The 13,972-nt window shown below is 37.1% G+C and overlaps 1 protein-coding gene across 2 annotated transcripts; it reads left to right on the plus strand.

Moving 5' to 3' along the window:
• Positions 1-1,717: 1,717 nt before the first annotated feature.
• On the plus strand, positions 1,718-6,427 carry LOC100279553 (uncharacterized). Of its 2 annotated transcripts, NM_001360986.1 has the most exons (14): positions 1,848-2,194; positions 2,640-2,722; positions 2,808-2,848; positions 2,923-3,077; positions 3,588-3,620; positions 3,709-3,858; positions 3,928-4,023; positions 4,196-4,312; positions 4,796-4,915; positions 5,003-5,095; positions 5,169-5,285; positions 5,550-5,666; positions 5,770-5,832; positions 6,022-6,425. In NM_001360986.1, the coding sequence occupies exons 1-14, from the start codon at positions 1,937-1,939 to the stop codon at positions 6,142-6,144; spliced, it is 1,566 nt and encodes a 521-aa protein (NP_001347915.1). In that variant the 5' UTR covers positions 1,848-1,936; the 3' UTR covers positions 6,145-6,425. The 2 variants fall into 2 exon arrangements, with proteins under 2 accessions (XP_020405262.1, NP_001347915.1); XM_020549673.2 differs by lacking the exon at positions 3,588-3,620 and having other exon boundaries at positions 1,718-2,194; positions 6,022-6,427.
• Positions 6,428-13,972: the final 7,545 nt, after the last annotated feature.

Below are 13,972 nucleotides of genomic sequence, written 5' to 3' on the forward strand. Positions count from 1 at the left end.
CACAGTCGTGGAGGGGAGCGCCCACCGCCGCTGTTGATGGCACTCTCCGGTTTCAAATCGCGTGCTCAAGACATGATCCAACCCTACATCACTCCAAGGCATACTCATAGTGTCGCCTTAGAACTCTCCAAGGTGTCGGGGCGACGTTCTACTATCCAGAGCGGATGTATTAGGCTCTGAGATAAAGCAGCCAGGACGTCTTAAAGTTTCCGCACGCCTTAGTGATTAGGCGTCGCCTAAGCGACGCCTTAAAGACGTCTTAACAACTATGTAGCCAACTCTTCATTTGATATTCATGAATTCTTATATTTGTGGACAATTTTGAATAGTTGTAGTAGTTCTTATATTTGAGAACGGAGAAGTAAGTGCAGTTCTAGTATTTAAGATTTATCTCCAAATAAGTGTATTTCTAGCCATTCTAGGTACGTTCCACCTAATTGTATTAAGCATTTTTACTTTCTCTACTTCTAAAGTGACGTTATTATATACTAAAATAGTTTTTGATAGACCAAAAATTTTATAATTTTCAAGTAGCATTAATATCCTTCAAAAATAATAAAAAGTATACTTATTTCGAAACAATGAAAACTTTAAAACTCCATTTTTAAACCCTAGTGTGCATAATACCCTAGGCAAACATATTTTCCTTTGTTTTTTTTTCTTCAAAATTCTCCCCTTATATCTTCTTAAGGAGTATCTCATTCTTTGTTGCACTACTTTTCTCAAGAAAAAATACTCTAGGGACGCCCTTCTGCTAACATGGCCTCTATAATTTGTTTATCTCTAAATAAATTAATTTCTATAGCTTTGTTAATTTAAACTTTTGGATGTTTGGACAAATGTGTTATAAAAGGATACAAAAAAATATAATGCCAAGTCATCATATTATAAAAATATTTATACAATAATTTATGGTATTAATTTATTGCCATGAATCTTCATGCAATCATGCTCGTACTACAAAACCGATAAAATTTTATAATATTTAACTAAGATAAACCTAGCAATTAGTTTATTCTAGATGGAGGTAGTAGCTTCCTAAGTCATGTTAATTTGAGTTTAAATCTCAGGGCATGTTTAGACAAAGATTTAATTAGCTAACAAAAAATAGCCTAAAGTAGCTCTAGTGCATCTAAATAGAAGTGTTAATAGTTGAACTATTCTTTTTCATAATTTTCACCTAGTTGCTAGCCAACTAGCTAACCAACCATAACCAATGATACAATTAGATACACATGGCCAATTACTAGTTATGCTAAAAAACAACCTAAATTAGTTATAGTTAGCTAACAACTATTAGAAACTCATCTAAGATATTAGTTCATCTATCAGCTCTCTTATTTATACGTAATATAAGTAATTTAGATTATTTTTAGCTAGCTACTAAGGTCATGTTTAGAAGCACCCAATTTTTAATAAACTGACTTATAGAAATTGATGTGGTTCCAAACATAACAATTTATACGTCAGTTTATATAAATTGGATTCCTAGTTTTTTAAAACCCAAGAAGTCACCTTCTTCTAACTAAAATATAAAAATCAGTTTCTTAAAAACTGTCTTGCATCCAAACAGGATCTAAGTAGTTTTTTTTATCTAAACAGCTCTTTATTCACACTAATCTTTAGTCCCAACGAGTACTAACTACATACATGTGTACCAATCGGGCCCTTGATCCGGTTCTTGAAAATCTCCCATAGGTTTCCGCCTCGATGGCCCTATTGCGTAAAACAATAAACCCGCCTTCCCCACCACTGGTCATCAGTCTCCACTCCACGCCCGACAGAGCAGGAGGACTCAGAAATGGCAATCCCAGTGCGATCGGCTGCCGCGCCCCGCCGCCTCGTTCCGTCGATACCTCCGGCGAGCTCTGGACATGTTCGAGGACTGGCGTGCTTCGGTACCCGAACCGGGCCTCGCGGTGCAAGAGGGTTGTCAATGGTGGTCGCCGACTCCACCAGCCGTCGGGCCAAGCAAGCGGACGGCGGGGACGGCGTCCTTGGGGCGCCTGTTCTCGGAGGGCTCGGGATGGAGGGATTGGGGGATCAGCTCAGCGTGGTGATGAAGTTCGGGGGGTCCTCGGTGTCGTCGGCCGCGAGGATGGCTGAGGTGGCCGGCCTCATCCTGACGTTCCCCGAGGAGCGCCCCGTCGTCGTTCTCTCTGCCATGGGGAAAACCACCAACAACCTTCTCCTTGTACTGATCGCTTCGCAGTGCTCTTTGTTGATTTTCTTGTAGACTTTTATTTAGCTCTGTGGGATCTTTCTCTGCTTTGGCAAAAGTTTGCTGTTGCCTTTGCCTGCATAACTCACGGGTTGAAATGTTGAATGCATCAAGAAAAAACCTCAGTTACCTAAAGTAAACTTTTCCATTTTTTAATGATTAGCAATCTAGTCGTGAATCTCTAGGCCTTGATAGGTGCTTGGTGAAAAATCGGAATTGCCCATAATTTGCTGCAGTGGTGCATAAACAATACCTAGAAACAAGGATGAAGTTAACTAAAATATTGAACCTTTACCCATGGTCTGCTGGCTGCATTGTATATGAAATATTTGAGCAAAAGGATGCCGTGAGTTATTTTAATCATTGTTTCTGACTTTCTGTATACCCTAAAGTTCATGGTATCTGTGATTGTTTTTAGGCTGGAGAGAAGGCAGTAGGGTGTGGAGTTATCCATGTTTCTGAAATCGAAGAGTGGAATATGGTCAAAAGCCTACATATCAAGTATCCCACTTTCTTTTCCAGATGCTAAGTTTTAGAATACTTGTAATAATCTCAATTAATGTTGACTTGCCCGCTGTCAAATCAGGACGGTGGATGAACTTGGACTTCCAAGATCTGTAATACAAGGTAAACCCACCACCTTTGGTGACCTCTTCTGTATTTCTAAGCCTTTGTATAACAGTTGTGGACAAAATCTGTAGACATGCTAGATGAACTGGAGCAACTATTGAAAGGTATCGCTATGATGAAAGAGCTGACGCCTAGGACCAGTGACTACCTTGTTTCATTTGGAGAATGCATGTCCACCAGGATTTTTTCTGCTTATTTGAACAAAATTCGTGTCAAGGCACGGCAGGTACTTCTTGATATTTTCTTGATTTGCACAGTGATTCAGTGAGCTTTTCAGGTTATGAATGCAGCAGCCTACAAGAATTTGCTATAGTATCCCTGCCCTATGGTGGGGGTGTCTTGAAACTTTGATTAGTCATTGATATTTTTACTACATATGCACTTCGTGATCTCAAGTTTCAGCTCATTATGTTAGTTGATTGCCACTAGTATTCTGCGGAAATTTCACATTTCGATAATGATTCGTTCATTGTCCTTTTATGTGTGCGTGGAAAATATTCTTAGTATTTTTTAGATTTTGTGATTAATTTGGTATTGCCATAAAATTGTAACCTTTTAGATGATGGAGATAATCTCCGTCCACTTCACCAACCAGGTTACACAAACCATTTTATCCTTTAAAATGTGGACAACAGGATTTGAACCCTTATAGTAGTGGAGTCACACACCCACAACTCAATTGAGTGTTTGACTATGATCTGGATTTCCCTTTATTTAATATCTCAATTTGATACAGGGGCCATGTAACCAGCCTAGCTGCAAATCCCCAGTACATCCATATACATCCCCCATTCTTCTACATTATGCAATGATGTGAACTCACGTTCATTATTAATTTTATTTGAAATTTTTTGCAGTATGACGCATTTGATATTGGTTTCATTACAACTGATGAATTTGGTAATGCGGATATCTTAGAAGCAACCTATCCTGCTGTTGCGAAGAGACTTCATGGGGACTGGATACAGGATCCAGCGATACCTGTTGTTACTGGGTTCCTTGGGAAGGTATTTCATCGACAAACAATTTCTTCATCCATGAGGCAACTTGTTTACTGCAACTGCCATCACTTGCAGGGCTGGAAATCTGGTGCTGTAACTACTTTAGGCCGAGGTGGTAGTGACTTGACTGCTACAACCATTGGTAAAGCCTTGGGACTGAGAGAAATTCAGGTCTATGTTTAGTCTGAATAGATATTGAATAAACCATATTTTTCTTTCTGAGGAAAAAAGTTGAGACAACAGTTGATGCTAATCACTAAGCTAGCATGTGCATTTCATGAAAATTGTTGCTTATCCCCATATATTGCCTAATTGGTCTGAAAGCATACTGTGCTTGTGATAGGTATGGAAAGATGTTGATGGTGTACTTACTTGTGATCCAAATATCTACCCACATGCAAAGACTGTTCCATACTTAACATTTGAAGAGGCCACAGAACTTGCTTATTTTGGTGCTCAGGTACTCTTTCTTTTGAGTGAAGAATCAAAAGTAACATTTCCCCCAAGAAAAATTATTTGTCTTGGACTGTTAAAGGGGCTATGATGGTTGACATGCGATGATTCATTTTTGTCACTAATGAATCTTTGTACAAATTATATTTTGAATGCTCAAGAAAAAAGTTCTGGAACTAAACAACAATGATATCGGGTACATGATATTTCATCTTTATTGCACGTTTTCAGGACTTGAACCCTGTATAGTGTGACCAGGCTGCTTCTCAGTGAATAAACAAATCTTTCAGTTGCATACTTCTCAAAAACGAAAGATCCTGTTCAGTAGATAAACCTCTGTTCCCTTTTTACCTTTTAAAGCTATATTGATTGTTGTTTGGCATTTGCTTTACTAACCATCATGAATTGAACATATAGCTCATGATGTCAGTCTCCTGAACAGAAGCGAGAAATTTAGGATCGTTATTGTGGACTGTTCACTCCAATGCAGGTTTTGCATCCACAATCGATGAGACCTGCTAGAGAAGGTGATATTCCAGTTAGGGTTAAGAATTCATACAACCCTAAAGCTCCAGGCACCCTTATTACCAGACAAAGAGACATGGATAAGGTCTGGTAGTAGGTAACTTCAAATATATCCTCACATCTGCTTGACTTTCGAGGCATTGATTTTTGCGCCCCTCTTTTTCACTACTAGGTTGTACTAACTAGCATAGTGCTCAAGTCAAATGTCACTATGTTGGACATTGTGAGCACTCGGATGCTTGGTCAGTATGGTTTTCTGGCAAGGGTATGTTGAACACTGAGCCATTTTTGTATTTATATTACACTGTTCTGATCACTGCATGTATGACCTTGAGCAGGTATTTGCTATATTTGAAGATCTATGTATATCTGTGGATTGTGTTGCTACCAGTGAAGTTAGTGTTTCTGTGTCACTTGATCCATCAAAGATCTGGAGTAGGGAACTGATACAGCAGGCAAGTGTTTCCATTCCTTCATTGTATTAGCATGTAGAAGCACATGAAAAATTGTTTTTGGTGACTTGATAGTGCATTTCCAAGAGAAATATTTTTATTCCAATTCTCTACGCTTCCACATTGTTAACAAATTTTCAGGAACTTGACAATGTAGTTGAAGAGCTAGCAAGTAGAAACACGAGATATTTTTTTTTTTGCAAGTGACTTATCCCATGCCTGAACATTTTAGTTCTCTGTGCTTCACAATTGTTAACAATCTTTCAGGAACTTGACCATGTAGTTGAAGAGCTTGAGAAAATAGCAATTGTTCGTCTACTTCAGCAGAGGGCGATAATTTCACTTATCGGAAATGTGGAGCAATCGTCTCTCATACTAGAAAAGGTATAACGCTATCTACATTAAATATTTCTTCTTTGGGTTTTCCTCTCTAATGTTATTTTCATTGGACATCAGCATATATATTAACCATTTAATAAATCTTCAGACGGGACGTGTGCTGAGGAAAAGTGGGGTTAATGTTCAGATGATCTCGCAAGGAGCGTCAAAGGTACTCCCTCGCTTGCCAGAGTCACCATAGCACACCAAATGAGTACTACGTGCTTGTTGGCTTGTTGCATCCATGGTTCTTAGTCACAAGTCACAACATCTATCATCAAAGGAAACCAAATTGAGCAAAATTTGTTTGTCATATGCATGTTTCCGGCACCGACATTTACCACGCCTTCATCCTGAGCAGGTTAACATGTCGCTGATAGTCCATGATAGCGATGCAAAGGCACTCGTAGAAGCCCTTCATCAGGCGTTCTTTGAAGACGATGTCCTATCACAAGTCGAAGCGGAGAACCTACTCGTGGGCTGATCAACGTAGGCTTTGCTGGGTCCAGGCGTGTTATCTGTTATAGATTCCCACTCGCCTCCATGAACGGCATGGGCATTGGATCATTGATCATGTTTTGCTTGAAACAAGTATGTCTTCCAGGTTCTCAGCCAATGACTGCAAAACTGTGTTTCTGTTTTAGAACTGTTTGCAGACACCACAGTCTGAGCTGCGAGCACCGATTGTCAACAAGATGGCAAGCCTGTGATATAATTCCAACTGTCTCTAATCAATATATATAATAAACATTATCAATATCTATTAATTATAAGCTGTTTTAGTTTATTAGATAAATAGTTTTTCTTATGCATTTAGATATACAATATGTCTAGATATATATCAAAAGTAATATATCTAAAAAGTAAAAACATGTTATAATTTAAAACGAAGTATACTATAAAAATATATAATATCAGGAAAAAATCATCAGATCCAGATTATAAAATATTTTATCTTTTTTAGATATGTAGTTTTTCTTATGTATTTAGATATAAATTTATGCCTAGATATATAGCAAAAATAATGTATATTAAAAATTCAAAACAAGCCAAAACTCGTTATATTCTAAAACGGAGAAAGTATATAAAAAACATGTCTCACGATAAACAATGACGTTATCTGATGTCGTAAATGAGTAGTTCTGTTATATACTTTTTGACTCGATAGACCAGGACAGCGGGAGTGTCAATCTTTATATAAATAAACTCGGTACTTGGAACAGCAGGGCAACTCCAACCAGCTACAAATATGAAAAAATAGCTTTGCTCCTATTCCTTTAATTAAACATAATCAATTCCTAACAAACATAACCAGTTCTACTAGTTTTATCTCTCAAAACATGAATTTAGCTCCCAAATGCATAAAATCCATAGAGCTCCTCAATAATGCTTCGAAAGCCCATGTTTTATAAGTTTGTTATATCTCAAAATTGAGTACTTCTTCGGTCTTGGAATAGTTGGTATTACAAAATTTAAATTTTGTCTCAAAATAGTTATCATACTTACTTTCTAATGCATATTTCTCTTTTTCTAATACACACTTTTTTCAAATAAATCGTTGTCTCTATTTATATCTATATATCTTTCTTGTTCTCTGTGCACTACAACTTTTCACTCATAAATTTGCATGTACAGTTTTAAAATCTTAACTGTTTTGGAATGGAAGGAGTATTTCTCGTCATCGAAGACAACCAAGAGTGTTATGAAAACTTCTATTTTTGTAAGTTTGTTGTTTCTCGAAATCAAGTATTCCTCGTTACTAGCGACGATGTAGCTTGATATGACCCTCTTAGGCCCTTATTGGACCCAAAGAGATAATAGTTAGCTAAATAATCAAATTGGTTAGACTAATATAGTTTATAGCAGCTAATAATAATTGTGACCTATTAGCTAGCTAACTATTAGTAGCTAACAGATTTAAACATACCCTTATTAGTATTAAGTAGTTCTCAAAATCTAGTATTAGCTACTGAGTAAAATTTCTATGGGTTATAACTTATGTATGTGATGTGCAACAAACAAATTTTGGATTATCAATTATTTCAGGTCCCGCATATAGGGATGAAAACAACAAAAAATATCGTACCAACCGACAATGTATACTATGTAGAGGGGTGTCATACTAGTACAAAGTTGTCTAAGACTTCATAGAACTAATGGTTAAATGGTACATGGACAAGAGATTGTTTTGCAACTGTAAATGAAGTACGGTAAAAGACATCATCAATTATTTCAGGTCCAGCAACAATGCATCATCTTCATTGGTATGTGATGGTGAGTTCTTTCATGTGGGATGTGCTTGTTCCATTATGGACCTAGTAGCTAGAGATGATTTGATTGTAATTACACCCACAATAGAGATTATTAGACAAATAGTACTTGTTGTCAAGCGATCTCCATTACAACGGTAGGAGCTCATGAAGAGAGCAACTAAATGTAGTCCGGATACATCTAGGTGCCTTTTTTCTTGATATTGCAACCAGATGGAACTCCACCTATTTGATGCTTAGGGATGCCTTATACCGCAAGTCTCCATTCATGAGGCTTAAGTCATAGGACCATCGTAGGTATGAGAAAATTAGTCCTTTTCATGAATGGGGCATGACATAGAAGTTTTTTCATGCTTCAAAAAAAATCTATGAACTCACTAGAGTTTTCATGGGCACTTTATATCCAACTGCAACTATGTTCTATTTATATAAAGAGTTTTGTGAGATAATGGTTTTGTTTGGTGATTGGTCGGTTAGTCAAGATATCACTATTAGTGCAATGACAACTTCCATGAGTAGAAAGTTTGAAAAATATTGTAAGTGATCCTACATTACATTAGCTTTTGAATCTACATTCAGTGTTGGTGAGTGGTGACCGTGTGTATTTGATCCTTTCCACATCCATCTTGACCTCAAGTTTACTGAAGCCTTGATTTGTATGAAGGACTGTGTTTATGCATCAAGAAGAGGTAGTAATACATCCCACTTTTTCACCTACACAAAACTCTTCATTTGCTAATTTATATGCCTTACTAGGTATATACCTGTGCGTTGCTACAGAATCAACACATTTTATTAACATACATTGAGATCAATACATTTTATTAAGATACATTGAGATTGTGAATATCAACTGTCCCCAAGCGAACATAGATGGGTGGGTTATCCTCGGTTGCAGTCGATCTTAGTTGGGTAGCTCATCGCTACGACTATATATCACATAGTTAAATCTTATTTAAATGGAATAATTATTCAAACACGTCCAAATCTTTACAATAAAGTATCATAAAGATAATTCAATACATTTCTGTTGCAATCATTTGAATACTAACGCAAATGCAAAGGATTAAGAACTCATAATAAAGTATCAACTTTTTGTCTGCATACAAGCTTAGTGATCCAAAGGTAGCTAGCTAGTGGTACCCATATAAGAGTATATTAGTCTGGGTGGCTCCATGGCAATGACAGCAATCTGGAGTTCTGTATTGCACCTGCTAGAGTCCAATGAACCAAGCTTACCAAAGTTTTAGTTTAAGACAGACAGTTTAACCTTCATTCAAAAATCAGAAGTACTGAACCCGATAACAGTTCTTCTGAAGTTTTTTTTCTCATAACAGGAAATATTGGCAAACATTCATTTCTGGTTATCAAACATCTAAGGAATACAATGCTATGAATCTTGCTACCAAACAAATAGAGAATTGTTATTACCAAAAAATAGGTTATTCTAAATGCAGCATGTGATTCAGTCCAATGATAGGAAAAAAATCCAGGCACACTTTTTTTTGCATAATTCATGTCCGGTCCAAATTAGGGTCTTCCAATTTGATTGCGGCCAGGCACAAAAGTAGGTGGAGAGTGAGACCTTGACCACAAGTAGAACTGAAGAATAATGTTCTTTTCTAGTTTTGCACGTGTCAGATATTGATCAAATGAAAAATCCGACATTTATAAATTGTGGAACATGACATAAATTCAGGTTGCACGACTGCTGCCATTAAAAATGAATGTATACTATTTAGACCATTTACAAATTGTGATGTGAAAACCTTCCGCAACATAAATAGTGGGTCAGCAGGGTAAATAGAGTCGACTCACACAACTTCTTTAGTTTCATTACAAACTTTGCTTGCACAAAACAATTAGCCGAAGGTAAAATCTTACACACTCTAGTTGCAAAGTGAGCAGGATTAGCAGACATCATCCGCAGTCGAGTAAAGATTTCTTTTGTTCTACCCATGAAAACCAAATTGTCGCTTTCTCTGTCTGAGTCGATGGACCTTGTCTCACAAGGCACAAGGAAAATAGATCTTTAGAGCCCCTAAGATTACACATTAAAGATTATTAAAGCTCAGATGCAAAACCAAGGACAAAATTACTTTTCTTCATTGCGGTGAATAAGAAAAAAGTGCCAAAATTTTGACGAGCCACATCGATTAAACAGCAGACAAGAAGATACCCAGAGGGCTCAATCCATAGAAGTATATGATCCCCTGGATGGAGCGGGTAACTAAACAAAAAAGCAAGGTAGAAGTGTGAGATCTAGAACATCAGTTAACAGGTAGTATTCTGACTAAACAACACAAAGTATTATGTTCGATATTACCATCGTGCGGAGGATGATGATTCTTATTATTATTATCACAAGTACAATACAATTATCATTTCTGAAAAAGTACCAAAGTCATGCATACTGGTATACATGGGCCATGACAGGAAATTCACTGCAAGGATTTGCTAGACAACTAAACATAAAACCTACCTGAAATCTTCCAAGTACAAGAGATAGAGTAATTGCTATGTTGTACCTTGCAACCGTTGGGGGTATCTTGCAACACGCAGCCTGAAGGCACCTCGTGGAGATGGAGAGCGACATTGTGGCCCTCTTCGCTCACCAGCATGATGTCCCCTTCATCACCATTCGCTCCCTCGCCGACCTCGCCGATGATGGCTCCTCGATCAGCAATGAGGCCGCCACGTTCCTCGACATCGCGGCGCAGAACTGATCAGGTGGGAAACAGAAGTAAGACAAATATTCCAAATTCTGAGCAATATCAAAAGGATAAACTATGAAACTTGAATGCTTCCCTTTGAGAATACAACCGAACATGTGTAAATATATAAGAAGCATGAACAGATCTAACACATACCAAAATTTTTATTCACTGATCTCGACATGGTTGCTGCTTGACTTCTGGTCAACTTCTTCAACTTGTTCTTTTTCCTAAAACTCAAATTCAGAAGAAATAATGAACATAAGGCTATGATAACAATTGCATAAATAGCATAAGAGGTTTCAGTTTTCCCATGCTGCATAGCAAAAAAACACTGACAAGATCGTGCTCGTGAACCTCGACAGGATTGCTGCTTGAATTCTCATCATTTTTCTCTTCATGTTTGCTCTCCTAAAACCCATTTCCCCAAATGATGTCATTAAAATAATTGTCGTGTATTCAAAATAGCATAAAGGTATCATTTTTCCCAATGTTGCATAGCAAAAAAACACTAACCAGACTGTGTGTTTGGACCTCGATAGGATTACTGCCTGAATTCTCATCAATTTTCTCCTCACGCTTGCTGTCTTGACCCCCCCAAATGAACTTGTTTAAATAATCACAGTGCATGTAGAACAAAATATATAAGAAGCACGAACATATCTAACACATACTGGATTTTTTTGTTTACCATTACCTACCGTACTGATAGTATGAATAAAAACAATGGACAAATGAAAATGGAATCTTACATTGACAAAATGGAGTAACCAAATGCATATAAGAAGCATGAGCAAATCTACACACATACTGATTTTTTAACACTACCTGGCATACTTATAGTAAGAAGAAAACAAGAGATATATGAAAATGGAATCTTACATTGCCCTAAACTCGGTGCAGTTCTTGATCTTTACAGGGATTGGGTCATGCAAGCTGTTCTACAGAGCTCTGAAAAGGGAGGAATGCACATCCATGAGTAGGCAGCAACGAAAATACAAGATTCATCCCATACATATCCCTATTCGGGGTGGGTTATTTCTACTCATAGAAGTAGAACAAAAGGCATTGTAGATTTTGATAAGCACCTAGGTTAGGTATACACCATTTCCAAAATTGTGTACATATAAAAGGTAAAGTGGCTTGCAATTTGGAATGGCAGGAGCCAGGAGTATTTATTGAGGCTTTTAAGTCACATGCGCATACAGAAGGTAGTGCATAAACTCCACTAAATCATTGTCTCTATGTATGTAAAATTGTGGTGGCTAATAACAATAACTAAGACATTGACGTTGACCTTTCTTAGCTCTGAAAGGTCAAATGTGACTAAATTGCTTCCTCTTAGTTTGGTTGTCAAAATATTTGTTAAACAATGGCATTTAACTATTTCATATTAATATCATAATAATTCAATCTAAACTAAAGTATGTGAAAGCAAAGGACCTTGCAACCAATCTGAGATTAAACATCCAATCAAGTCTGGTATAGAAATCAGTAAATAATTTTCACAAGTGGACAACAAAAAGAAACTGCATAATCATGTCACTAAGTACTGCATACAGAATCAAGTATATGTACATGTTCAATCATATCTATAATTTCATCAACATGATCTGAAACACGGGGCTCCACAGATGGTTGTAAACATTGAAGTTTGGCCATGTGTGACAAGAAGTCATCAAAGAACCTTTTGCTTAAGCTAAAAGGATCTTCCCCAAGTTGATTTGCCCGTGCAATTATCTATAGTGCAACTCAAGTTTCATGTGCTATAATTAAGATCAGGATACACAAGGGTAAGAACAGTTAATGTCAGCCCCCCACAAATACCATAAATATTTCATCATTTTTATTTTAAAATGTATCGAAGACCTTCTCATCTCAAAAGTCAAAACAGTTGTACAAGTAGTACTCCTAAAACCTGAAAGAAGAGAACTGCATGATTGAAATTCCAATGTAGGATAGCAAGACAAAAAAGGGCAACACAGTCTAAAAGTAACATGGTGAACTCCCAAAATATGAAACTTTAATAGCAGGTTGTGGGCAGCCCCTTGCCAAGTAGTCTTTGCATACACTCCAGTAGTTTAGATTATTTTATCATTCAAGGAAAATACAAGATATATCTTAGGATATACTGGAAAAGAACAACCATAAGCAGCATGTCAAAGAATGTTTGATAGCTGGTATCACGAACCAAATAATGACCCACAATAAATGTTCATTTAGAAAGTAACCACACAAACAATATTTGGACCACAAAACATACATTATTCCTAGTCGTATGTGGGATGCTCCCAATCTTAAGCCTGAAAGCATCTAGATCACGTCCAATGTAGGTTCAATAACTTAACGCCTTGCAACTTCATTCTCAGGTTATTAAAACAGTTGGTGCAGTTGCAACCATCACAATGAGTACGTGAGGGGATGATTTCTATGTAGCCATGCAGTGAGAAAGGTAAAATTTAGAAGATCAAGGAACACGGAGCAGGACATAGAATCTCATTCAACCCTTGGTTATGTATAAATTGAGAGGGGAAGACCTCTTAATTTCATCTGCATAATTATCCAGATACTGTTCTCCGCAGATGGATTGATTTCTTATGACCTTCTGATGAACCCATAAGAACAACATTAACAGAACAACTCTGAACTTCTTCATGCTCAATTTTTTCTAGAGTACTTGCTTCTCTATGAGCAGTGCCCAATGCTCCTCTTCGTGAGTGAGTGCACATACGACAAATGAGTCTGAGCTTCATTACTTGATGATTTTAGTGGAGTAGCAGCAATGTTAATGCAATTGATGCACACAAAATTAGGACTACAACAGATTGTAATTATTTCATATTATATTATGTAGCTGAACTAATTGTAAATATTTTTCACAAATTAATGTGGCACAGACCATAGGCACCTAAAATAGCACAACACAATGACAAAGATGCTAATATAAGTGCAACTTATGCATAGTTATTCTGTTCTTTATGCTTAAATTCAACATATTTATTTTTTCCCAAACCTTGTACGCAAAAAGGATCTATTCTTGCTAGGCTAACCTGTTGAATGGGATTCCATGGGAGCACCTCTCAATTACAAAACCTGTTTGTCTACACTAAAATTGAACCTTCCAAATAATAAGGAAAAAATTAATTCGTGCAGATTTGCACATACCTTGAGTGCATGAAATGGGTAGAGATTTAGGCAAAGGCAAAGGACTCCGCCTCTGCTATCACCAAAAGATATATAGTGCGAAGAAGTTCCCCCAGAAAACACCTTCTATTTCACAGGTATCAACGCAGAGGCACTAAACAATCAAACCAGTGTTGTCCTCCCA

The sequence above is a fragment of the Zea mays genome, chromosome 3 (genome assembly GCF_902167145.1).
Source record: "Zea mays cultivar B73 chromosome 3, Zm-B73-REFERENCE-NAM-5.0, whole genome shotgun sequence".
Taxonomy (NCBI): domain Eukaryota; kingdom Viridiplantae; phylum Streptophyta; class Magnoliopsida; order Poales; family Poaceae; genus Zea; species Zea mays.